Source organism: Euleptes europaea, chromosome 19 (genome assembly GCF_029931775.1).
Source record: "Euleptes europaea isolate rEulEur1 chromosome 19, rEulEur1.hap1, whole genome shotgun sequence".
Lineage (NCBI taxonomy): Eukaryota > Metazoa > Chordata > Lepidosauria > Squamata > Sphaerodactylidae > Euleptes > Euleptes europaea.
Genome location: NC_079330.1, coordinates 4,963,484 through 4,990,850, shown reverse-complemented (window position 1 = coordinate 4,990,850; position 27,367 = coordinate 4,963,484). Strand labels below are relative to the sequence as shown.

The window sequence follows — 27,367 nt, the reverse complement described above, 5'->3', positions numbered from 1 at the left end:
GTGGAGGGCGTTTACAACGGCGGCTTCGTGGTTTCGTTGAGGGCGGCCAACAGGGAGGGGTTTCCATTTTCCTGCTTTGGTGAGATCCGGCTGGCGGGGAGGAGGGAGCCGCTGTAAGGAGAGGAGGCCATGCTCCCCGTGGAGGAGGGCCGCAGGTCGGCGGGAGGCAAGTCGCGGTCCGTGGGGCGCAGGCCCGGCGGCTGCAGTGGGAAGGCCATGGGGAAGCTGGCCATGTACAGCACGCGGCCCACTCTCCGGGCAACCTGTGGGCAGAAACAGTAAGCCAAGATGAGATGGGGAGAGAAGTAGGGCTTGGGCATCCGGAGAGACCCTCTGTAGCAGGGTGGGGGTCCTGAACAGAAGAATTTTCTAACAGTCAGAGCAGTTCCTCAGTGTAACAGGCTTCCTCAGGAGGTGGTGAGCTCTCCTTCGCTGGAGGTTTTTAAGCAGAGGCTAGATGGCCATCTGTCAGCAATGCTGATTCTATGACCTGAGGCAGATCATGAGAGGGAGGGCACCTTGGCCATCTTCTGGGCATGGAGCAGGGGTCACTGTGTGTGTGTGTGTGGGGGGGGGGAGCTCTCCTTCCCTGGAGGTTTTTAAGAAGAGGCTGGATGGCAATCTGTCAGCAAGGCTGATTCTATGACCTTAGGCAGATGATGGGGGCATCTTGGCCATCTTCTGGGCATGAAGTAGGGGTCACTGTGTGTGTGTGTGGGGGAGGTAGTTGTGAATTCCCTGCATTGTGCAGGGGGTTGGACTAGATGACCCTGGTGGTCCCTTCCAACACTATGATTCTGTGTCCTGATGGGTTCTCCCATTTAGATCTATGGGTTCAGAGGGAGCCGGGTGGGGGTTTAGCTCCCGAACCCCGCCTTTCTAATAGTGCCTCTATGCACTTAAGGCCTGGAGCATTGCACTTTGAGGCTACACTGCAGGCAGCCTGAACCCGCCCCTGCCCCCCACAGCCCACCCTTCTTGTGCCCCTCCCCCCCATCAGCATGTCACCAGGCACCATTCTCTAGGCGATTGGGGGCAGCAGCGGGGTGGTGGTGCAATAAATACGCCTGTGGAGAGGCGGGCATGAGCTCCTTTCTCCCCTCCGCTCACGCCTCCTGCAGCCACCAACCATCTACGTTTGTTATATTATGTTAAAACAATACGGGCAACTTTATTACTTTCCCTGCAGCCCTTACTGTTTACGAGGGGTCTAATAAAAAGGTTCTCTGGGCAATTGTTCCCTGCGGATCAATTCGGTAGGAAATAAAACTGATTCAAGGAGGGGAGGGGGGGGGAAAGGGGGCGAGAAATCCAGGAGCGGCAACACACCAGCTCTTGACGTGTGGGGTTTTATGTTTTTTTTTGCAAGTCTATGCAGAGAAACGGCAGGAGATGGTGGGGGCGCAGGAGAGGATCGCGGCAGTAGCAGTAAAGGTTTTATAACAAGCCACCGTCCCCCTTCCCCGAGTTTCCCTAACCGCATAATACTCTGGTTGTTTTGGGTTAAATGGGAGCCCCTGTTTTTTATTGACGCTTTAACAGAAACCAGATGTGTAGGTGCGAGAGAGTGGGGAGGGAGGCTTTGGCACAGGATGGCGGCGGGGGGGGGGGGATTTAATCCGAGTCCACGTTTCTGATTACCCTGGGGCAGCCGCGGGGAAGAGGAGAGAGCTTCGGCAGCCGGGGAGAGGGCAGAGGGTGCCTGTTAAGTGGTTGCCGCCGCCAACGAAGCACGGTCGGGAAAAGATGCGCGTTGGAAGGATGTCACGCTTGTGGGCTTGGAGCGCCTGAAGGGGACCGCGTTGAGAGCCTCATTTATCAGTGTTGGCTGAAGGGATGCTCAGATTCCCCCACCATCCCCATACGAGAGGCAAAGTCCTCTTTGGTTGCAGGAGCTCGCAAGCTTGCAGGAGCTATAACCGGTTTGTAAAGAGCTCGTGTTCCAGTTGCAATGTCCCTGAGTTTGGGATCGGGGGTGGGGAATGGACCTTGGGGACCTAGATTCAGTGGTGTGTGGGTGGGGGGGTAGCTCTGAGAATGGCTGCTAACAAGGGAGAGCCGGATGCCCCACAAACCCTGGCCACTTCCTCAAGGGCAGCAGAAAGAGGTGGGAGGCACTGCTTCGGCTTGCAGGCAAGAGAGACTGTTTTCAAATTCCACCCTCAGCACATCAGGGTGAAGGCCTCGTCTACTTCCTGAGCTGCTAGTTTTCTGCTTGCGGGAAGGTGTGTCTGTTTGAATGTTAACCTTTAAACCTGCCATCCTCCCCCACGTGAGGTCTGAAGTCCAACCAGATAGATCTCAGTTTGCTAGGGTGGGTCTATGATTTGGAGGGGGGAGGTATCTCTTGTCAACAGCTGAGCAAGGGATTGGTAGCTCAAGCCACACTTGAACACACACATAAACACATGAAGCTTGCCTTATACTGAATCAAACGATTGGTCCATCAAAGTCACTACTGTCTAAGACCAGCAGCGGCTCTCCAGGGTCTCAGGCAGAGGTCTTTCGCACCATCTACTTGCCTAGTCCGTTTAACTGGAGATGCCGGGGATTGAACCCGGGACTTTAGGCATGCCAAGCAGATACTCTTCCACTGAGCCACGGCCCCTCCCCACTTGGCCGAGGTCACCTGGATTTTCTGTGCCAGCGCCTCTGCCAGGCTTCTGGGCCCGCTCGCCTGCTGACAGGTACACCCGTCGCCAGGAGCGCTCTTACCTGTGACCTGATCTTCAAGGCCGGTCCCAGCTTCAGCCCCATGTTGTTCAGTAAGTGCTCTTCTGTCAAGAGAGGCAACGTCTCGCCATCAATGGACTGTTCTCGGAAGACCTGGGAGAGGGAAGGGAAAGCTCAACTGTGGTTGTACGTAGAGGAGCGTAGATCTAGGAACGGGGGTCTTTGTGCAAGCGGAGCTTACAGGGGAGTCTCCCCCAAGCCTTTGCTGACCCAGGCACACGCTTGAGACCACCTGAGCAGCTAAAGCTACCTCCAACGGCCTGAGGATGTGGAGCCATCAAGCTCTTCCTGGTCTCCGCCACCCATCGCCTGAGATGCTGTAAGTGATGATGCCGAGCGTCAACCCACAGTCCTTCAGCGAGCAAAGCAGGGGCTATTTCATAAAACAACATTTTAAGGGGAAGTTCTCTGCCTCCCACGCACCCTACTCCGGCAGAGGCAGCAGCAGGATTTGAACCAGCAGCTGCAGTGCCAGAGAGCACCTCGCTTGTTGGCAATGGTGAGCCCTTCAAGTCTGCCGAAGAGGGCTTTAAATGACGGATTGCCCTCAGCTTTCTGTGTGTGGTCAGGAGTCTAATCTTTGTTAGTTGGAAATGTGATTTTTTTTGGGGGGGGGACTATCACTTCCACACTGGGGTCAAGATATCACTTTTAAACCTACCCTTGAATGTTAAATAACACTTCAGTGTGGTGTAGTGGTTAAGAGTGGTGGTTTGGAGCAGTGGACTCTGATCTGGAGAACCGGGTTTGATTCCCCACTCCTCCACATGAGCGGCGGAGGCTAACCTGGTGAGCTGGATTTGTTTCCCCACTCCTACACACGAAGCCAGCTGGGTGACCTTGGGCTAGTCACACTCCCTCAGCCCCACCTACCTCCCAGGGTGTCTGTTGTGGGGAGGGGAAGAGAAGGCGATTGTAAGCTGGTTTGAGTCTCCCTTAAGTGGTAGAGAAAGTCGGCATATAAAAACCAACTCCTTCTTCCTTACATATAGAAAATTAAAAGTGTGTGTGTGTGTGTGTGTGAGGGCTGCTGTGCTAGATGTCTCCTTCCAGGGAAGTTTTAAAAAAGCAACAAAAAGGAATTTTAAAACTGATTCTCTAACGCAGTACATTCACTCCCATGGACTCGTTTTTCTGCAAAATAACAACACAGAAATGTGCGGTTGCAAACCTTCCCTCCCACCATCCCTTTTTTCTTCCTCTTCTATATTTTATCTCCTTTTCCTGGCCAGGCCTTTCCCGGCCTCGGTTCCACCCGTCTTCCTGCTTTGTGACCCGGCCGGCCTTTAATAGCCGGGATGTCTTCCCTTCCCAGAGCCAGAAAGCTCCCACCTCCTCTCGGCTCCAGCCTCCCCGAAGCCCTTGCCAAGCTGTGGGGGGGATGCAACGTGCCACCGAGGCACAGATGGAGGGTCCCTGGGGCGAGAGCAGGGGGGGGGGAGGCATTCTGTTTCCAAGTTTCACATTGGAAGACTTTTTAAAAATCCCAAATGCAAAAGCTCTGGCAGCAGATTTCTTTCTCTTTTTTTTGCTGGCAGGAGCGGAGGTCAGCTCTGTGCCAGACCTCCCCAGCAGCTGCGGTTTTTGGAGGAGAGGAGGCAGACAGACAGCCCCGCAGTCCCGGGTCTCCCCGGCGGGCTGGCTTTCTCACACAGTAAAAAACCTGTGAAAATGTGGAGCGGCTGGAGAAAGCACAGAAAACGCCTTCTCCCTTTTAACGCGCTCCGTGCCCGACTGGCTTCCCCACCCCCCACCCCGCCTCCCTTCGCTGGCACAGGGTGGGGTGCTGACAGGGTCTTGTTTACCCAAGGAGCTGTTTTTCTGGATTGGGCCGTCTGCCACATGCTCCAGAGGGCGGCTTTGCCAGCCACCTCTCAAATTGTCGAGGCTTTGGCACGCGGGGGAGTCCAGGGAGCTTTGAAAACCCGGTTCCCTGTTAAACGGCTGGCTTGTGAAGCTCAGCCTGTTTAGCCATGAGGCCGCCATCCCGCATGAACACATGAAGCTGCCTTATACTGAATCAGACCCTCGGTCCATCAAAGTCAGTATTGTCTACTCAGACCGGCAGCAGCCCTCCAGGGTCTTTCACATCACCTACTTGCCTTAGTCCCTTTAACTAGAGATGCCAAGGATTGAACCTGGGACCTTCTGCATGCCAAGCAGATGCTCTACCCGAGCCACGGCCCCTCCCCAGCTAAGCAGGCTGCAAAGCGGGAGTTGCAGCATCTGTCCCACCAAGACCAAGTCCTATGAGGAAAGGTTGAAGGAGCTGGGTATGTTTAGCCTGGAGAGGAGAAGACTGAGAGGGGATATGATAACCATCTTCAAGTACTTGAAGGGCTGTCATGTAGAGGAGGGTGCCGAGTTGTTTTCTGTTGCCCCAGAAGGTCGGACCAGAACCAATGGGTTGAAATTAGAAGAGTTTCCGTCCAGACATTAGGAAGAATTTTCTAACAGTGGGAAGTCAACCTGAAGCTCTGCACTGCATAAGTGAAACGTTTGTGCCATGTATAGGGCAGATTCCCCCCCCCCAAAAAAAACCCCTCAAGGCTAAAAGCCCTCAAGTCAAATAGTGCCCCATCCATCAATGCCAGGCAGGTTCCGTGAAGTGGCTCGCTGTGAGGTCCCCGGTTGGTATACAAAACCCGAGTCTGTTCCTTTGGCTCCAGAGTCGGCTTGTTATAAACACCCTATTGAGAGCGCACGGACTGCGGAGGGGATGGATTGCTCCAGCGTCTGGGGGCAGGCGTTAAGAGAGGCACCCCTTTGCGGGAAACTTGAGAGGGGCATAAGGAGCCAGGAAAGAAGCCGGCCTGGGTTTATTTTTTTCTTCCTGACCTGAAGGGGGGCTCTATGTGTCGAATATTCACAAATGCTGTTTATTATCGGGATGCCCTCAAAGTTAATGACTCTCTACCGAGCTCCATCAGGAGCCCCAAGGTGCAGAGTGGTAAGCTGCAATTCTGCAGTCCAAGCTCTGCACATGACCTGAATTCGATCCCGACGGAAGTTGGTTTCAGGCAACCGGCTCAAGGTTGACTCAGCCTTCCATCGTTCCGAAGTCAGTAAAATGAGGACCCAGCTTGCTGGGGGTAAAGGGAAGATGCCTGGGGAAGGCACTGGCAAACCACCCCACAAACAAAGTCTGCCTAGGAAATGTTGGGATATGACATCACCCCATGGGTCAGGAATGACCCAGTGCTTGCACAGGGGACCTTTACCTTTTACCGAGTTCCATATGCCAAATAAAGGGTCTCTGCACCCAAGGAGCTTCCTGTCTACATTTCAGCAGCAGGGAAGATGGTTGGCAGGGGGAGACAGAGAGAGAGGTGAAGGTGTCAAGGGACGGATGTGAGCAAATGTAGAGAAATCTGTTTAGGGCTTGTTTCACTTTGGGGTGAGGACTACTAGCTTATGTCAGAGGGGTTCCCATAGATGGTGGCTTTTTAAGGAACGGTTTGGAAGGGAAACGGCACAGCAAAGCCGGGGGGAGGGGCAGAGTCCCAGGTATAAGGGGCAGCAAAGAGGAAGATAACAGATGTTCTCTAACGTACAGTCAAGGCTGCAAAATGCCCAGTGTGTGCAGGTCACTCCGCTGTCCCCTGGCTGCACTACAGCAAGCACCGCCCTGCCTTAGAGGCCCTTTGGCCAAGTTGCCTTTTGCTTTCCCGTCTTCCTCTCTCTTGAAGAAGAAGAGTTGGTTTTTATATGCCGACTTTCTCTACCACTTAAAGAAGAACCAAACCGGCTTACAATCACCTTCCCCTCCCCACAACAGACACCCTGTGAGGTAGGTGGGGCTGAGAGAGTGTGACTAGCCCAAGGTCACCCAGCTAGCTTCATGTGGAAGAGTGGGGAATCAAACCTGGTTCTCCAGATCAGAGTCCACCGCTCCAAACCACCGCTCTTAACCACTACACCACAGAATCCTAACAAGGTCCTTTCTTCAGCTTTGGTTCTGCACTGCTCTGTGTGTGACCCTCCATGAGGGCCAGACCCCCCCTTAATTCTTTGCCTTGGTCTTCCGTGGGAAAGAAGGCGGGAATGGGAGGTGCCCGGCTGGTCCTTCCTTCCCTCCTACTCACCACAACAATTGGGGAGGGGCTGTGGCTCAGTGGCAGAGCATCAGCTTTGCATGCAGAAGGTCCCAGGTTCAACCCGGCATCTCCAGTTAAAGGGACTAGGCAAGTATGTGATGGGAGAGACCTCTGCCTGACAATACTAACTTGGATGGACCGAGGGTCTGATTCAGTAGAAGGTAGCTTTGTGTGTGTGTGTTCATGGGGAGTGGCTTTGTTGGGGAGGAGCTGTGGTTCAGTGGTAGAGCATCTGCTTGGCACGCAGAAGGTCCCAGGTTCAATCCCCGGCATCTCCAGTTAAAGGGACCAGGCAGGTGATGTGAAAGACCCTGGAGAGCCGCTGCCGGTCTGAGTAGACAATACTGACTTGGATGGACCAAGCGTCTGATTCAGTAGAAGGCAGCTTCATGCGTTCATGTGAGCGGCCCAGGACTTACCTGAGCATACTCAGCACAGCCGGATAAGCTGCTCACAAAGCTGCAGACGTCTTCCACCGTCCACTTGCTGACGTCCTCCAGGGATGGGCTCTCTTCACCGTCCAGAAAGAGACCTCCCATAGTTCCTGAGCGGAGGAAGGAGCAGAGGGGAGACAGGTTTAGGCTTTGGAAACTGGGGAGGGGGAGAGCAGAGGAAACATAAATCATGGAACTGCCTCCCGCCATCGCTGGCCTCTTGCGAAGGCAATATTTCCTCCAGCCACGCATCCATCTTTAATGAACTGTCAATTAAAACACCAGGCAGGGTCAATTAGCTGGGCCACGGCCTCCCAGAGGTTCCTAGCCTTTGGGGGGCTGTGGGGCAGGGGGTGGGGAGAGAATGACAGTAGGTGGGAGTTTGGGGAGGGGGAACAAGGCACAGATCCAAGTAATGACTTCAACCAGATTTTAATGTTCTTCAGCTGCAGCAGAGGGAGGGAAGGGACCCCCCAAAGCAACCCAAAAACCCGCCAGCAAGGTTCTCGGTCCTCGTCCAGCACTGTTCTCTAAACAGCAATAAGTTCTGGCAACCCACCGTTTTGCTGGAGTTTCTAATTTCCTATGAGGAAAGGTTGAAGGAGCTGGGTATGTTTAGCCTGGAGAGGAGAAGACTGAGAGGGGACATGATAATCATCTTCAAGCACTTGAAGGGCTCTCATATAGAGAGGATGGTGCCGAGTTGTTTTCTGTTGCTCCAGAAGGTCGGATCCAGAAACAACGGGTTGAAATTTAATCAAAAGAGTTTCCGTCTAGACATTGGGAAGAACTTTCTAACAGAGCAGTTCCTCAATGGAACAGGCTTCCTCGGGAGGTGGTAAGCTCTCCTTCCCTGGAGGTTTTTAAGAAAAGGCTGGATGGCCATCTGTCAGCAAGGCTGATTCTATGACCTTAGGCAGATGATGAGAGGGGGGGCATCTTGGCCATCTTCTGGGCATGAAGTAGGGGTCACTGTGTGTGTGTGGGGGGGAGGTAGTTGTGAATTCCCTGCATTGTGCCGGGGGTTGGACTAGATGACCCTGGTGGCCCCTTCCAACTCTATGATTCGAATTGCTCTGGTCCTTAAGAGACAAGCTCACTTCAGAAAGGTGGATGGCCCTGGACCAACCAGAAGGCACACAAACACACATACACGTCATGGAGGCGCTGCAAAAATAAAAGTTCGGTCTGTCTCAAAGGAGCGCAAACTCACTGGGGTGTCCTGGGGAACATGGCTCGGGGCCCTGGGTACTTTTCTATGCTTTTCCACAGCCAGACTGCGTGACAGACATTGCCTGAAGGGTCAAACCCTCGCCAATTCCCTGAAGCAGAGCTTCCCCGCTGCTGAACATCTGAAGCCGCCTCATACGGAGTCAGAACATTGATCCATCTAGTCCAGCGTAAAACGATACCTACTACTGAACCGATTTAGATTGTTCATCGGAACTCAGTCGGTGTAACTTGGACATCTGTGAAACTCCAAAGCTTGCTTACGGACCAAGATGACCCAAGGAGAAGATAAAAGCCGAGTCTAATTAGTAACTCATCAGATAAAGTGGCCGATCCAGGAGATTCCTGGTTGGTTTCCAGCTTCGGCAGTGAGACCTTGCTTTTTGCGCCAAACACAGAATCATAGAGTTGGAAGAGACCACCAGGGTCATCTAGTCCAACCCCCTGCACAATGCAGGGAATTCACAACTACTTCCTCCCCCCCCCACACACACACACCAGTGACCCCTACTCCATGCCCAGAAGATGGCCAGGATGCCCTCCCTCTCATGAACTGTCCAAGGTCATAGAATCAGCATTTCTGACAGATGGCCATCTAACCTCTGCTTGAAAACCTCCAGGGAAGGAGAGCTCACCACCTCCCGAGGAAGCCTGTTCCTCTGAGGAACCTCTCTATCTGTTAGAAAATTCTTCCTGATGTCTAGACAGAAACTCTTTTGATTTAATTTCAACCTGTTGGTTCTGGTCCGACCTTCTGGGGCAACGGAAAACAACTCGGCACCCTCCTCTATATGACAGCCCTTCAAGTGCTTGAAGGTGGTTACCATATCCCCTCTCAGTCTTCTCCTCTCCAGGCTAAACATCCCCAGCTCCTTCAACCTTTCCTCTGAAGAGGAATTTCTCCCCCACCCCACAAAGGTTTTGGAAGAGCAACTTCGGCTTGGTAAATAGAGGAAGTGGGACTGAACTCAATTATCCCAGGCACAGCCGACGCTCCGGCGAGACGCCTCCATCTGCAGCCGGATCGAGCGTCTCCAAGGGGATCTGGCAGTAACAGCCAACTGATTTCAAATTATCCACTTCCTCCTTCCAAAGGCTGGCCAAGGATAGCAGCTCACGGAGAAGTTGGGAACGAAGCCTCCTCCGGTTGGCTCCCTGACTCTGGCCTTGACTCAGAGGCGCTGGATTGGTATGAATGCTCTTCGGACCCACGGGGTAGGGGAGCGTTCAAAGCTCACAGGGTAGTGTTCCAAACCCCGGGAGCACCAGGGCAGGGGCGGGAACGAGGCCGTCGCTTTCCCCTCCCAGAACAGTCCTGTCCTGAGCACAAGCCGCCAGACGTTGGAACGGCCCTGTGGTTTTGGCCAACCCAGTCGCCACTGGCTTCTTCTGCAGCCGGAGGGCTACACAAAACGGCAGGCGCTGCTGGAGGCTGAAGGACCCCGCACAAACGGACTGGGGGAAACCTGAAATTCTAGCCGAGAAAAATTACAGCCGCCTGGCTGGCCCTCCTCTCCGCCAAGTCAGGTCAAAGCGCTGCTCCCCGAAGTCTGAGAGTGGGGCGCACTCTTTTCCTCAATTAAAAAGGGAAGCACGTTCATAGAATCACAGAGTTGGGAAGGGACCACCAGGGTCATCTAGTCCAACCCCTTGCACAATGCAGGAAATTCACAACGACCTCCCCCTTACACCCCCAGTGACCCCAACATTAGGAAGAACTTTCTAACAGAGCAGTTCCTCAGTGGAACAGGCTTCCTTGGGTTTTTAAGCAGAGGCTCGATGGCCATCTGTCAGCAATGCTGAATCTATGACCTTAGGCGGATCATGAGAGGGAGGGCATCTTGGCCATCTTCTGGGCATGGAGTAGGGGGTCACTGGGGGTTTGTGGGGGGACGTAGTTGTGAATTTCCTGCATTGTGCAGGGGGTTGGACTAGATGACCCTGGTGGTCCCTTCCAACTCTATGATTCTATGACTGAGGTCCACCAAACTAGTCGTCAGTGGCAACCTAACCTTTAACTTGGGCTACCACTTCCTCCTGGCCCGGGGAGAAACCAGAGCCGTCCCCCCTTCCTGAGGAGGAAAGGAACCTCTGACACTTGGTGCCAAACGCTCCTCCTTCTTTTCTGGCGTGCTTGATCTCTCTCCTCAGCTCGCCTGTCTGAATCCACAAATATTTTCCACATCTCCATGCAAATACAGCCTCGGCCAAAATATTTATCTCGAGACAGTACATCCTTCCTTTCTCGCCGCACCGCTCGGAAAACCAGAACGTCTGCTGGCGGAAAAGTTTCCGAGCTACAGAGGTCGGCAGCAGGGAGTGGGGGAAAGCGAAGGCGCTTCATCGGCTGTTTCCGGAGCAAAGAGGAGAGACGCAAGATGCCCCTGGTGCCAAAGTCAGCAGTCCCCGGCGAACCTCCAGGAGGCCAAACAAACACAACACGCGACAACCCAAGGAAACATCCCTGACTTCACCAGCCAAGCCCGAGAGAGCTGCCGAAACGTGTCATACCCAAGTTTTTAAGCCCCCCACCCCAAATTTTATATGAAAAACCTCATGCGCAGCCATTTTCCATGGCCCACAATCTCAAAATCTCTATCCATTTTCAAAATTTGTTAGTCAGAAAGCCAAAAACCCTATACTAAACAAAACAAAAAAAATCTAAGTTCCGTGCTGCATTGAGTAAATTGCTCAAAAACGAGACAGATTGACCTAAAAGACTGAGAACTGAGAGCCAGATAGATTGAGAACTGGCGTGGTGTAGTGGTTAAGAGCGGTGGTTTGGAGCAGCAGTGGACTCTAATCTGGAGAACCGGGTTTGATTCCCCCACTCCTCCACATGAGTGGCGGAGGCTGATCTGGTGAACTGGGTTGGTTTCCCCACATGAAGCCAGCCGGGTGACCTTGGGCTAGTCAAAGCTCTCTCAGCCCCACCTGCCTCACAGGGTGTCTGTTGTGGGGAGGGGAAGGGAAGGGGATTGTAAGCCGGGTTGAGTCTTCCTGAAGTGGTAGAGAAAGTCGGCATATAAAAACCAACTCTCTTCTTCTTTTAAAACTGAATGCTTAAATCTGGCCAGCTGGGATCTTGAAATGCTCCTTGTGCCAGATTTGCAGAGTCAAGGTGGCATGCTGCCATCTCCTGAGTGGCGAGACTCGCGTTGTGCGCTTGTCCATTAAAATGGTGCCCACAGGCTGAAGGAGGCCGGGGACCCCTGGCTTATGGTGCACATATGCCCACAGAAATCAGGGCTTTCTGGGGGAGAACAGGGGTGAGTCAGCGTGCACGCACAGCTTCGTCTCTCATCACCAACAAAATCCAAACCGCCTCCTTCCCTTCCAGGGCTGGACGTCCAAAACGAGCGGCAGAAAGAGGCCCGCTCCTCCGAGCGCCCGCGCAGCTGACCCGCACAGAGGGGGTTTAATCCATCTTGTTATTTCCCGCTCCCTCTCTTCTGCCCCGCGGAGGGCTGGGGGTCACAGAGCCGGCCCTGGCTGGCTGGCGTTAATTGCTCTCCAGACTGCAGATCGATATGAAGATTTTAGCCTCTCGCCGGTTCCATCCTTCACCTTTTCCGAAGGACGGGGGGGGGGGGGGGAGGACGCGGCCAAAACCCTGACGAGATGAGGTCATTTGGCAGCGGACGGGCTTTCATGAGGCAGCTCAGGGAATCGACCCGGCAGCGGACGGCTCCGTCAATTTTCTGTCACTGGGGACAGAATCAGCTCTCCTCCTCCACAGTGCTGGAGGAGGCAACCCTCCGCCTTTCCTTCCTGGAACACGGCCAGCATCTGTCCAAGACTCTGGGATCAGGGGCAGATCTGATCTCTTCCAGTTCTGTTTAGGGCAGGGGCTATGGCTCAGTGGCAGAGCATCTGCTTGGCATGCAGAAGGTCCCAGGTTCATTCCCAGCATCTCCAGTTAAAGGGACTAGGCAGGTAGGTGATGTGAAAGACCTCTACCTGAGACCCTGGAGAGCCGCTGCCAGTTTGAGTAGACAACACTGACTTTGATGGACCGAGGGTCTGATTCAGTATAAGGCAGCTTCATGTGTGTTCATGTCCTCTACCGGCTAGTCAGGGTCTTCCTTCCTTACTTGTACACGTCTCACCCAGAAGAAGAAAAAGAAGAGTTGTTTTTTATATGCTGACTTTCTCTACCATTTAAGGGAGACTCAAACCTTACAATCGCCTTCCCTTCCCCTCCCCACAACAGACACCCTGTGAGGTAAGTAGGGCTGAGAGAGCTGTGACTAGCCCAAGGTCACCCAGCTGGCTTCATGTGCAGGAGTGGGGAAACGAATCCAGTTCACCAGAGCTCCTTTGCGTGCTAGGATTTCACACATAAACATGTCTATACGAAGACCGGTGTATTTTTGTAATGTGTGAATAGACACAGCATGGTGCACATTTTGATGATTACGGATTTCCCCCCCCCCAAAAAAAAAAAAACATGGGGAGGGAACATGTTTGCCTGGCATCTGCCTGACTCTCCTTTAGGCACTAAGTGAAATCTATTTTTCTTTCAAGCTTTTGGGCGGCGGCATGATTATGTACGATTATTATTTAGATAAAACATTTATATGCCACATTTACACCCAAACAGGGCCCTCAAGGTAGCAAACATTGTGGCATTGAAACATTTAAAACAGAATTTTAAAGAATATATAAATATTTGACAATACAATAAAAACACAGACCCATACAAACAGGGTCAACTGCCTTGGATGATGACGCTTTTCATCTGCAGAGGGGTTTTTTTTGGGGGGGGGGCTTGTTTTCTTTATTGCTATTTTGATGGCAGGCTACCAAGTGGTGGAAAAGGCAGGGGCTTTAAGTCTTCCAAATAAAAAGGTAGTAGATCATTGGGTATTTAAATAAAACTCTGATATTTCTAGGAAATGGCTCTTCGTACTTCAGTCAGTCACGTGTTTATTGTGCATGGCCATAGGCCTCTACAATCTAGACAATATTACAATAACTTAAAATATAAGTATAAAATCCCTTAAAAGTCATGAGATTAAAATACAACGGTTCCTTTCCTCATTTAGTAGCTTTCTTTGCCCTAATTTTCCTGGCCGCTCGGCCACAAGTGCCATTTTTCAGGAAACAACAAGGGTTGATATCAGAAAGCAAAAAAATCAGTTTGTCGGCATCAGATCACGAGTGTAAAGTGGAAAGAATATAAATGACCGGTCAAAACCAAAGCCCCTCTTCTGCCCTCACTCATGCCAGATTTAGACAAAAAACAAAACAAAAAACAGGAACCCAAACCCTGGCGGGCCAATATATTTCAAAGATATACTTTTGGTCACCTGCAAAAAATCTGCAGGTGAAGACCAATTGCAGGTTTGGTTGGGTGGGGGTCCCAGCAGACGGGGCCTTCTTGATGGTGGCTCTAAGGCTACAGAGCACCTTCCGGAGAAAGGCATCAGATCACAGCTGCGCTTTTAAAGAGGGCCTTTATGGCTCCCTCAGAGAGCGGTAATCATCGCCGGTAGCTTTCTTGCAATTTTTTTTTTAGTGTATTCATTCTGCTGATTATTTTTATTGATTTTGGTTATTTACGACGGAGTCCCGCTGACAAATATATTTTTATTTTTTTATTTTTTAAATGAATGTGTGGGTTTTAACTGTTTTATCGATTATCCGTTAGTCACCTTGTGGGCTACTTCAGTCAAAAGGTGGGTATAAATATTTTAATAGACAAAATGACATGTCGGGGTGAAGGTGGGCGATTTTAAAAAATTCGATACTGCCACACATTAAGACGAAAAAATAAGCACATCTAACTCCCGTGGCAGGGGAAAGATCAGCTGATATCTTTTCCTCAGAAATAATAGGTTAGCCACCAGGATGGGCATTTTGAACACATGAAGCTGCCTTATACTGAATCAGGACCCTCGGTCCATCAAAGTCAGTACTGTCTACTCAGACCGGAAGCGGCTCTCCAGGGGTCTCAAACAGGGGTCCTTTCACGTCAGCTACTTGCCTAGTCCCTTTAACTGGAGATGCCAGGGATTGAACCTGGGACCTTCTGCATGCCAAGGAGATGCTCTACCACTGAGCCACGGCATCTCCCCATTTTGTGTATCTGTGTGTGTGTGAGGGGCTTCAGACATTTGATATCCTTCACATGCTGTTTGAAATGCAGACATATCCCTTGAGGATCTTCCTGGTTGGTTTTCGCTTTCAGGTCCGGCTGAATATGTGAAGCACAACAAGAATGGAGTGCACCATTTCGGGCTGCGAGCGGTGGGAGAAACTATGCATTCAGAACTCTCTGCAAGCAGAAAACCAGCACGGCAGGCAAAGGACTGGGACAGAACATCTCTCCCCGAGGAGACAGTTTTCTGCTTGCAGGGGATTTTTTTTTTATTATGTAGAAGGCATTCAAAATTGTGGTCCTTCCACTTGCAGTTACATGTCTTGTTCTGCATCAAGTATAAATCCAGGCACACGTGTTTGTTTTTGAGGAGGGAATCTTAATACTTCACCATCTCTAATTCTGTGTGCGTGCGAGTGACTGACATAGGCTCCAGAGGTAAACACCAAAAGGTACCAGGTTGGCAATGGAGCCAGGTTGGCAATGGAGGTTGCCCTTTCTCATCTCCCACGTTAAGAAATCACTGGCCTATATTCAAGCGAACTCTTTACAACAATCGAAGGTTAAGAATATGGTTCAGATTCCTAGGAGCCACTGTTATATTTTTAGCTGCTAGCCCTGCACAGGGCTGAATAAATCTGTCAAATGCCTAGGTGCCTGGGATGGTGCTTTTCAAACGTGTACGCCCCGTGGGTTGTTCTTCCTCCGATCAGCCTTTAAAATCTGCTTGCTGGTGTCTCTCTCCACCCCCTCCCGCTCCCCACTTCAATCTGTTTATTTCTTCAAGTTCAGAGACATGGGCTTCAGGGTTTCATATAAAACTGTAGCTACCTTGAGCCCCTGAAACAGGGAGGGATGGACCGGTAGGTTAAGTAAAGTATGTTAATAAAGGGGCATCCTTCAGCCATTAAGGGTCTCCTTCAACCTTATAATAGCAAGACGGGGTCTGCTTTCCCATGTCTTATCCCTGAGCCAACATGGTAGCATTTGGAAAACTGGAACCACGTTGAAATGGGCCTAGCTGAGTCAACAGACCCAGCCGGGAGGGCAATGAATGGCTGTAGAGGACCCCCGCCCCGGGTGGCCCACTTAAGAAGAAGAAGAGTTGGTTTTTATATGCCGACTGTCTCTACCACTTAACGAAGAATCAAACCGGCTTCCCATCACCTCCCCTTCCCCTCTCCTCCCCACAACAGACACCCTTGGTGAGACAGGTGGGGCTGAGAGAGCTCTAAGAGAACTGTGACTAGCCCAAGGTCACCCAGCTGGCCTCATGCAGAGGAGTGGGGAAAACCAACCCATTTCACCAGATTAGTGTCCGCCGCTCGTGAGTGGGGAATCAAACCTGGTTCTCCAGATCAAAGTGCACCGCTGCAAACCACCACTCTTAACCACTACACCACGCTGGCCCTGGGCTTCCACACTGCCTGGAGAGAGGGTGGAGTTTGGGAAGGTAAGGGAGCTCAGTGGGGTATAATGCCACAGCGTCCACCCTCCGAAGCAGCCATTTTCTCCAGGGGAAAAGGTCGCTTTTGTCATCGCCAGGTACCACCTGGAGACCGGCAACCCAAAGGAGGCAGGAAGAGGTGGCCGGGTTTTTATGCCTTCGCGGGACCCACCAAGGACCATCAACACTCCCTCTCCACACCCATCTTCAACACCACTAAGCATGCTCGTTCGGCAGCCGCCTGACCCCCCCCCCTCCATCTTTCAGCCAGCCAAATACCGACGTAATTCTCTCAGCCTTTCCTCTCAGAGGTCAAGCCTTGAAAGTCCTTCATCATCTTTACGGGCCTCCTCGGGCTGCCCCTCCAATTTATCAATGTCTGTCTGGAAGGAGGCCTCCCCAGAGAAGGGCAGAACAGCAGTGCCTCAACTGAGACCTCGCCAGATCAAGAAGGCCACGAGTTCCCCCACAGCTCACAAGCGCTCACCAGAGTTGGACGCACAAAAAGTGCTGAATCCAGACCTTAAGAGGTACGGGGGACATCGGAACCAGAAAACTCAGACTTCCCCCTCCTCTCTCTCTGGCAACGTGTCCGAAGAAAGCAAAACATTCATTTGCCTTTGCTTTGCCTTCATTTGCCTTCACTGGCCTCCGCTTCTGGGGGCGGGAAGGAACTGGAGAGCACCATTACATCACACTGCACATTTTGTTGCTGCGCGGAGAACGTGGGCGTTATGGCCATTATGACCACTGGAGTTTTTCCTGATGGGCCAATGCCTGGGAGGTCTCTCCCCTCCCCAAACCCCTCCTCTCCCCAGGCTCCACCCACAAATCTCCAGGAATATCTCCACAGGGAGTTGGCAACTCTACTTCTGACGCATACAGTGTCGTTCTGTTGAATGATTTACTACACTGACATCTTGCCTTTCTTCCACAGCGGAGCTCTAGTTGGCATCCGTGGGCTTCCCGGAAGACCTACCCAGGCTCAGCTCTACCTGGCTTCAGAAGGAGCGGCATAGAAATGTTTTAAATAAATACATAAACATATCATTATGTGCACTCCAATCATATTCTGAGGATTCACACTTACCTGCATGGAAATAGGGGCTCATGGTGTACGGAAACCCAAATGGCAGTGGCTGAGGCGGAGGGAGGGAGGCGGGAGGGAGGTATTTGGCTTCGGTTTTGTTGATAACCGGGCCGAGGAGATGGCTGGGCGACTCGGCGCTGGAGGAGCTGCATGGAGCGTTCTGGCTGGCGGACAAGTCGCCAAGTTCTTTGGCACTGTCGCAGGCCTTCACCGTCTCTTTGCACTCCTTGAGCTCATTGGCCGAAGCGCTGCTCTCGGCCTTCATGCTTTCCAGCTTCTCATCGTTCGCCTCAGCGTCACTCTCCGAATCCTTCATCTCCTCGTCGTTGCCGTCGGGGGCCCGGCTTTCGGACAGCTCTTTGGACTCGTGTTGGCCTGACGCCTCGGCCCGGTGGTGTACCGACTTCCTGCTCCCCCTCCTGCCGCTGCTCTGTTCCTTGGGCGGGGTGGTGGAGGCGCTGGGGACCCCGTGGTGGTTCAGCGACAACAACGGAGTGTTGTTGTGCCGGAGCACCAGCATGGCGTTCCTCCGTGAGAGCTCGTCCCGAAGTGGGTGACCCTCGGGGATCTCGTGGACATTGCGCAGAGCCGGGTGGTCCGGCGGCAGGCCCGGATGCAAGCTCATCGGGTCGCCTGCCAGTAGCCTCTGCCGATGAAGGTTCTCCAGTTCCTTCTGGCGGATGATCTCGGCCGACATCTCCAGCCTGTACAGACACAATAGAGAGACGATTGGATGCTGAACTGAGGTCAAGTCCCACCTCTGCCGCAGACATAACTGTAAGACCTGGGGTGAGTCCTTATTGGGAATGGCTTTAAGATGTATCGGTGAAGCCCTGCTTCGAAGTACCACCTCATGCGGTAGGAGGGTTCCATCTCCACAACCAGCAAGGATTTTTTAAATGCTGCCCTCTCTCCCACAAGCTGATCACTTCGTTCCTTCCCCCACAGTAAGTGGGGAAAGTTCAATTAGTTCCTGCCTGCCTTAACACTGGAAAGGAATCACCCATCTGTCTCCAAGATGCCCTTTGCCTCAAGAGTGAGAAGAAATGGTTACCCACCGGTTTCCAGGCACAATTCAAAGTGATGGTTCTTATCTATAAGACCCTAAACCGTTCAGGGCCAGGGTACATGAAGGACCATCTCCTCCCATACTATTCACCCTGCCAATTAAGCTCTGCTTCTCAAGCCCTGCTCTCTGTGCCCCAGCTTTCAGAGGTGAGGCGGGTGGCAAGTAGATACAGGGCATTTTCTTTGGTGGCCCCTCACCTTTGGGATGCCTTCTCCCTTGAGACTCGCCTGGTGCCTACTTTACTTTCTTTTACCCAGGTTTTTAATTAGGGATTTTATCTTATCAGTTTCTTAGTGGTCTGCTTCTGTTTTATGGATAGTGTTTTATGCTGTTTAGGTCCAGTGGTTTGTTTCTAATGGTTTGGTTATATATTGTGATGTTGTGTTTAATTGTGAGCTACCTGGAGCAGAACTCTAAAGAGGTGGCATAGAAACAGGCTAAATAAATATATACATGCCTATATAGAAGCAGGTACAGATGAGCCTGTTTGTTTGGCTTTTCCAAATTAGATGTACAACGTGTTATCCTACCACTTAAATGTGTATGTTTTTTGTTTTACTTCATTTATTTTTAACATATGACTTCAAAGTGGTTTGCCTGGCCGATGGGAGCAGTCATTGTCCAGCTGTTTAGAAATCTTGGAAATAAAATAACCCAACAGGTAAGCCACCCCCTATCTTCTGCTTGGTTCCCCCATGGGCAAAACGGGATTCGAAACGACTTGCCTCCACAGGGCCGTCATGGAGCCAAATGCGATTTAGGCTGTAACTAATTCAAAGTGCTACATAAAAAAAAGAAGATAGGCCTTGATATGCTTCTGCTAATAATTTAAGTATCACGGGTTTTAATCCTGCTTCTTCTCCAACCTCTTTCAGTCCTTTCCCCATGGCATCCCCATCCTTCCCGATACCCTCATGCATCCAAGACGGTTCTATTGCCCTCTCTCCCCCAGTCATGGAGGGAAGAGGGGCCAAGGTGGTCTCCAGCCTTAAGACAGCAAGTCATCATTCCTTACAAACTCCCAGGTAGTTCTCCCTCCCTCTTTCTCATGTTCCCTTTACAGGGAAGAAGCTGTCTGGAAGACAACTGTTGGACGTGAGTGATAATCCATCTGGCATGGCCTTAATCTCTGTGGCTCAATGAAGCGTGCCCACTAATCTCTCTCTTTCTTCACGGATACGCAAGGGAGCTCGGGGTTGTGCCAGGGCCAAACCCTCTGAGCAGCCTGAGTCATGAGGGGAGAGAGATGGGTGTGTGAATGCAAAGGGAGCCCACCCCCCTTTTGCCCAGCTACAAGGCAACGTTCTGTTGCAAACTGGTCCTCTAACCTGGCCAGGTTCTGTTTCCGCAACATCTCCTGCTGCCGCGCAAACATCTCGGCTTGGGCAGGCTGTAGAAACCCGTAACCTGCAAATGGGAGGAAAGAAGGTGGAATTACACATTAAGAAGAAGAAGAGTTGGTTTTTATATGCCAACTTTCTCTACCACTTAAGGAAGAATCAAACCCCCCCCCCCACACACCCTGGCAACACCAGGCCTTACACTTACCTGGTGTTTGGCACAAAGCCGACGGCACCCCTAAGAAAGGGGGTCTCAAATGGGGGCCTAATGCAATATGGGGAGCATTTTGAGGCGACAGAAGGGGTGGTGGATGGGACATCTCCCTAGAAGGAAAAAAGCAAACAGATTTAACATTTATCTGGAGAAGACAGGCAGAGGTCAGTAAAACAAGGTAGAATCTCTGTTGACGGGCAAGAAAGTTCAGCAGTTAAATAAACTACTTGGGGGTATTCCAAGCTCAGGCTCTGACCTGGGTGGCCTACTTTTCTTCAGTCTGTGCCTTCAAACTGCCCTATGGGTAGATACACGGCTAACTCTTGTGCAGGTCAGATCCTATCAAAGGGCTGAAGGAGTGATTTCGAATTTCTCAACCCCGAAATTTCAACCAAAGCGAACCTGCCTTTTTCATATTGTTTTCTGTTTGTTCGCACCGAATTTTCCTCATAAAATGCATACATTTTCAAACGCTGGTGGTGGAAAGTGCCGTCAAGTCGCAGCCAACCTATGGAGACCCCGTAGGGTTTTCAAGGCAAGAGACGTTCAGAGGTGGTTTGCCATTGCCTGCCTCTGGCACATCTATCTTGGACTTCCTTGGTGGTCTCCCATCCAAGTTACTAACCAGGACCGGCCAACTTTGACAGCTATCTTGGACTTCCTTGGTGGTCTCCCATCCAAGTACTAACCAGGACTGGCAAACTTTGACAGCTATCTTGGACTTCCTTGGTGGTCTCCCATCCAAGTACTAACCAGGACTGGCAAACTTTGACAGCTATCTTGGACTTCCTTGGTGGTCTCCCATCCAAGTACTAACCAGGACCGGCCAACTTTGCTTAGCTTCCGAGATCTGATGAGATCTGGCCAGCCTGAGGACTTTCCAACATGGTCGGTGGAAAGTGCCGTCAAGTCAGGATGTAGGGTTTTCAAGGCAAGAGAGGTTCAGGGGTGGTTTGTCATTGCCTGCCCTCCGCCTGGGCTGAGTTTTGAGAAAACTGTGACTGGCCCAAGGTCACCCAGCAGGATTCACATGGAGGAGTGGGAATCAAACAGGGTTCTCCAGATTAAAGTCAGCCGCTGTTAACCACTATGCCATGCTGGCTCTGACATTACATTTCCAGCATTACTATTAAAATGTTATATATAGAAATAATGTATATTTAAGATGCAAATATCATATAAAAACCATACAACGTGCATATACAACACAAACAGATCTATATCGCAGTGGAAAGCAGAGAACCAAAGCCATTCACAAATATATGAAGTAATATAAATGAAATAAGGCACATCCACTCAGCCCTACAAACATCCCTCGCTGATAAGCCAGTGAGAAGACCAAATTGATTGTAGTATTTCAGAAAAGAGATTTAACTGCAGGGCCAAACTCCGCCGTTTCTCTAGCCCTTCTCTAGTTCTTTTTTGAGGCTAATCTGGTCTGAGGAAATGTCGGCGAGTTTCTAATGGCTGAAGAGAAAGCCCGCATTAGTTGCATTTAATGACCCGAGGGGAAAAGGGGTGCGGTTCGGGATCTGCCCTCGCCTCCTAGGAAAGGAAATACGTTTCATGCTTGCTGGCTTGCTCTTTCCAGAACATTCTAAAAAAGGATGTCCCCATTAACTGCGGATTTCTCGGGCCTCTCGGAGAAACCCGACATCCCCATTGCATGCCCTAATCGATACCTGCTCTACCATCGCTTCAGCCATTTTTAAAAGTTTGGAGACGGGTGTAGGCAAGAGGCACTCTCTGGTGACAACTGGACAGCTCCCTTCCCCCACCCACACACCCCCCCAACTTGAATAAAGCGCTCCCCGATTACCCCAGTCGAGTGCATTTGGCCTCAGGCACTATGAATATTAAGCACTTATAGTGAACGACACCTTCTTGGGAATAGAAGACGGACTGAAATTTTCGTCTCGCTAGGCCATTTTACAATAAGCGATAATAATAAAAAATAAAAAAAGCCAGCCAATCCGCACCAGGTCCACAGAGAGAAAAATAGAGTTATGTAAAACTGGAAGGGCAGAATTTTCTTTCTAATGAGGCAATACGAATGCTACGTGTGTAGAGAGAGAGAGAGGAGGAAAAATAATAGGGGGATTAAATTTCCCCCCTTCGGAAGAGCAGCCCTCCGTCCCCTTGTTCTGTTCTCCATCTGTCCCTCTCCCCAACTTTCCGTCTGCTTCGCCCCACTCGCGTCATAATCCCCGCCTGGCTCCCCTTCTGTCCGTCTCTCCAGCCCCCACCCCCCGTCTCCCTCACCACCACTCTGGCCCCGCTTTCGGCCTTTTCTCCCTCTCCTTCCTGCTGGAGCTCTCCTCTAACTAATTGCACGGCTCCCGGTGTCTGGAGGAGAGCCACGGATCGATCCGTCGCTGTTGAAATGTTAATGCTAATCGTATAACCGCTCCGCCAGCGCCTCGCACTTCAGTGGCAGCGCCAATTAATCTCAGGTAACGCAGCGCATGACCTTCGGGGCTCAGCGCCGGGGTAGCAGCCAAGCAATGCTTATGTAATTACACCGTGAAGTGTGTAATCACCTGCCCTAATCCCCGAGGCCTCACAATTAGCCGAGGCCTCGGTCGCCGGCCTGCCAAGTGCTCTGCCGCGCCGGACAGCCTGGCGGATGAATAACGGACAATTAAAGCGGCATGACGAAGGCCGGGAGGGGTCCCGCTCGATCGTAATTAGCTGTAATCACGGGGAGACGAGCCCGCCAGACGTGCTGTTCCGTTGAGAAAAAGCAATTTAGGAAATCGAGTGGCGCTTTAACCGTTCTGTGGCCAAACGGGCACTGCCACCACCCCCATGAACATAGGTGTGGGGGAGGAGATGGAGAAAGGTGACTCGATTTATTTAATTCACATGTACCTTGCTTTCCTCCCCAACGGGAGGCTCGCAACGTTCTCCTCGCCTCCGTTTTATCCAGACGACAACCCGGTGAGGGATGTTGAGAGGAGAGAGCGTGACTGGCCCAAGGTCACCCAGCAAGGTTCCACGGCACGAGTGGGGATTCGAACCTGGGTCTCCCAGATTCTCTCCCGACACTCTTAACCACTACACCACACTTGACTGGAAAATGGTGGCATCATGGTGGAGGGTCTCTGTGGTTTAGCGGTAGAGCATCTGCTTGGCATGCAGAAGCTCCCAGGTTCAATCCCCAGTTGAAGGAACTAAGCAAGTAGGTGATGTGAAAGACCTCCGCCTGAGACCCTGGAGAGACAGCTGAGTAGACAATACTGACTTTGATGGACCAAGGGTCTGATTCAATAGAAGGCGGTTTCATGTCTTCACGTTCATGTGGAGATGTGCTATAGCCTTCCCTTCTTTCTCCTTCTGCCAGGCACAGCCTGCCCCCTCCCTTCCCCTCCCCTTACTCTCCTCCGCTGAATCCCCCCAAATCTCAGCTCTGCGGGCATTTGAACCCTTATCATTTATCACATGGACAGCTTTTCCTCTCACCCTTCCCCACCGCCTCATGTCATCTCTCTAATGCAGACAGTCAACTCCCTGGGCAGGTAGGGTAATATTTCCACACCATGGCACTCAGCCTACAGCACGAGGTTTCAAATGGTGTTCTGGAGATCTGCCAAGGATCCTCGGAAGCTTATGGCAGGGGGTCCTCCGTGAGATCGATAAAGGCTGGTGAACTTCCCTGGCAGACAGCTGAGGCAACGCTGCCATTCTCTGCCTACAAGGGTTCGCCTTTGAAGGACTTCAATTCACAGGAAGCAACAGAGATGCCGTCCAACCTGGGTGATAACCTACACTGACCGGCTGTGCACCCTCAAACACGTCCCAGTATCCTCTGCAACATGCAGACAGAGCACTCTAATGGTAGAGCATTTGAAAATTGCTGCAACCAAGAGGAAAGGGAAGGAGGAGGAGGAAGAAGAAGAAGAGTTGGTTTTTATGTGCTGACTTTCTCTGCCACTTAAGGGAGAATCTAACCGGCTTACAATCACCTTCCCCTCTCCACAACAGACACCCTGGGAGGTAGGTGGGGCTGAGAGAGTGTGACTAGCCCAAGGTCACCCAGCTAGCTTCATGTGGAAGAGTGGGAATCAAACCCGGTTCTCCAGATCAGAGTCCGACACTCCAAACCACTGCTCTTAGCCACTACACCACGCTGGCTCTCCAAGGAAAGAACCAAGCATATCACTGCAGAGAAATGCACCATTTCCTGGCATCACCAAACACTTGGATATAAAGCAGAGACAAGCTATGCTGCCGTTAATGTATTACAGATGACCCTGACCTGGATGGCTCCGGCTAGCCCAGTCTTATCAGATCTCAGAAGCTAAGCAGGGTCAGCCCTGGTTAGTACTTGGATGGGATTTGATGGCAAAAAAAAAAAAAATAAGTATTGATGCTGGGCTAGGAAGACCCTCGCCTTGTGAGGTTAAATCTCGATTCTTCTCCCGCGCAAACGTTTTGGCTCCGGATGCTGTGTTCTCGACTGGCTGTTCTCTCTTCCTTTGAGGATGCATTGATCCACCATGGCTCTAGGGCCGTGTTGGCGAACCTATGGCACGGGTGCCACTTCCGGCACGCGTAGCCCTTTCTGCCGGCACGCACGGTTCCTCCAAGCCGCTGGCCTTTCCGGCTCTGCCCCACCCCGGATGGGGGAGGCTGTAGCCCAGGGGTGGGGAACCTCCGACATCATTGGCGGTGGCCCCCGGACTCTCCCACAGAAGCTGCCGCCATTGCCGCCGCTGGAGCGTGCGTGGCCAGCCAGGCGGGTGGGAGAGCGGGGAACAGAAGCCGAGCGCTCACACTCGGCATGGCCGGCGGCTTCTCCGGCGCCCTCTGGGCCTGTGCGGGCGGAGGGGCATGGCTGGTCGGTGGGTGCGAAGGAGGCACCCTCTGCCCCACCCTGCTCGCCTCTCACAAGCCTGCCGCCGCGCCCCACCGAGTGGCAAATCCAAGGCAAAACCTCCCATGCATAAATGGCCTCTTTCTTTTTCTGTCTCCCTCTGTCCTTTTCTTTCTCTCCCTTGCTCCATTTCTTTCTCCCTTTCTCTCTCTTTTTCTTTCTTTCTCTCCCTCCCTTCCTTCCCTTTCCCCCTCCCTTCCCTTCTTTCCTTCCTTCTTTCCCTCCAGCGGCTTCTCCGGCACCCTCTGGGTCTGTGCGGGCGGAGGGGCGTGCAGTCCTATTCCACCTTTGAAGTGCCCACAAGCTATCCTCCAAACACCTTTCCATTTGTCTTGATATGTAGAGAGAAAACACTAAGGAACTAGTTGCCAATCTCCAGGTACTAGCTGGAGATCTGCTATTACAGGTGATCTCCAACCAATAGAGATCAGTTCCCCTGGAAAAAATTGCCACTTTGGCAATTGGACTCTATGGCACTGAAGTCCTTCCCCAAACCCCGCCCTTCTCAGGCGCCACCCCAAAAACCTCCCACTCATGGCGAAGAGGAACTTGGCAACCCTAGCCTCTCCCTCTGGGCCCCCTCTGGGGGTGGTATTCAGGTTAAATTGCCCCATTGGCACTCGACGATAAATAAGTGGGTTTTTGGTTGCAGTTTGGGCACTCGGTCTCTAAAAGGTTCGCCATCACTGCTCTAGGGCCTGATGGGAGGGAGGGAGGAGGAAGCTGTCGCCATGGAGTTGAAAGAAGGTTATGCGGTGGTCGGTTCTGGCTGCAAGAGTTTAAGAAGAGCTAAAAGGCCACAAATGGAAAAAGTTGGGACTTGGAACAAGCAAGGCTGTAGCTGATTCGGCGCAAGAATCAGAAGAAAGATGGACAGTAAAGGCAAGAGCTGCAGGGCTGTGTATCTGCTGTGCTGTGGTAGTTGGCACTGGAAACAGCTTCCTGGCCATCTCAGCCTTTGCTTGAAAACAAAAAGGCAGGTTTCTAACTCCTAGGGCTGCCCAGGTATGCTTGGACATAAGAAGAGTCCTGCTGGATCAAACCAGGGGCCCATCTAGTCCACCATCCCATCTCACGCACTGGCCAACCAGTTTCTCAGGAGGCCCAACAACAGGGCATCGAGGGCGAGGTCTTCCCCTGATGTTGCCTCCTGACACTGGGATTCAGAGGTTGACTGCCTCTGAACGTGGAGGTTCCCTTTAGTCACCACGGCTAGTAGCCACTGATAGACCTCTCCTTCATGAATCTGTCTAGACCCCTTAAAAAGCTGTCTACTCCTGTGGCCATCACTACATCCTCTGGCAGCGAATTCCACATTTTAATCACTTGTTTTGTAAAGAAGTATTTCCAGCGTGGTGTAGTGGTTAAGAGCGGTGGTTTGGAGCAGTGGACTCTGATCTGAAGAACTGGGTTTGATTCCCCACTCCTCCACATGAGCGGCGGAGGCTAATCTGGTGAACTGGGTTTGTTTCCCTGCTCCTACACATGAAACCAGCTGGGTGACCTTGGGCTAGTCACAGCTCTCTTAGAGCTCCCTCAGCCCCACCTACCTCACAGGGTGTCTGTTGTGGGGAGGGGGAGGGAAGGCGATTGTAAGCCAGTTTGAGTCTCCCTTAAGTGGTAGAGAAAGTCAGCATATAAAAACCACCTCTTCTTCTTTAGTCCATCCTGAATCTTGGAAGCACAAAGGCCGGGCCTGCTGAGCTCTCCCAAAACCACAGGGACAGCTCAGTAAGTTTTTGCAGCGGTGGGGAATGGAGAGTCAGATGCGGGCCCTTCCTTATTATTACAAAACCAGAATATATTATGCAAAGCAGGGTGCCCTGCAGCATAAATTGCATTTGTGTAAAATAAAAGCACAGAAGGCATACTTGCCACGCGCAGAGCGTCTGAGCAAGGTCACAACGCGAAGTGAGTTACAACGTGCAGGAGATCCCCGGAGTGACGGTTTTCCTCCGGCTTGTAGATTTCATGATCGTGAAACCGAAGGGGTGACGACTGAGCTGCGTTAATTAATCCGCAGCAAACAGGTCTGATTATATATACGCGCCCAAGGACAATTAACAAATTAACGCTAGGAAAACAGTCATCGTTTGCTGTTCTCGTATATATCTGCGTGGGCGCGCACACACCCGCAGCTTGCGTTGCCGGGGCATTAGGTTTTTTTTTAACTGCACGTTGCTGAATTTGATATGTCCTTTAAGAAGGAGACGAATGCTTCACAAGGCTTTAAAAGTATCGACTTTTCTTTAACAATAAGCGCTAATGGCCTTCAAATAATCAATACTTTAAGTCATTACGAGGTTACACATTATACTGCTAAAACGGCGCCTTGCATTTTTAACCCCATCTCATCTGCCCTGTGTCAGGCGGGCAAACGGCCTCTGGAACAGGCCAGTTTCGGAGTGGGTGGCAGGAGGCGGTAGAGGAAGAGCGTTTGAGTCAAGAGCGCACTTAGAGAGGGGAAGCAGACCAAAAAAACAACAGGCACAAATTCTGCAGGGATCGCCCATTTATCCAATGCGTTTTATCCCTCCAAGGACCTCTGGAGGGCATACGTGGTCCCCCCCTCCTCGACTGTATCTTCACAACAACCCTGTGCGGTAGGACAAGCTGAGAGCTGGTGACAGTGACATTCACAGCCAAGTGGGACTTTGAACTTGGAGTCTTCCCCGGTACTAATCTGACACCCTAACCGCAACACCACACCACCTCTTTTTGAACGTGCCTCCTT

General features: G+C 51.7%; 1 protein-coding gene across 2 annotated transcripts in view; it reads right to left on the bottom strand.

Annotated features, from left to right (window-relative positions):
• The window catches only part of SAMD11 (sterile alpha motif domain containing 11), a 155,317-nt gene continuing 127,950 nt past the window's right edge, over positions 1-27,367 (bottom strand). For both annotated transcript variants that reach the window (XM_056864962.1, XM_056864963.1), the window contains 6 exons: positions 19,752-19,867; positions 19,532-19,610; positions 17,135-17,838; positions 7,250-7,374; positions 2,716-2,826; positions 1-263 (listed from right to left, as the gene is read on the bottom strand). In XM_056864962.1, the coding sequence (XP_056720940.1) occupies positions 12-263; positions 2,716-2,826; positions 7,250-7,374; positions 17,135-17,838; positions 19,532-19,610; positions 19,752-19,867 (1,387 nt within the window). In that variant the 3' untranslated portion in view covers positions 1-11. The remainder of the gene's footprint in view (positions 264-2,715; positions 2,827-7,249; positions 7,375-17,134; positions 17,839-19,531; positions 19,611-19,751; positions 19,868-27,367) is intronic.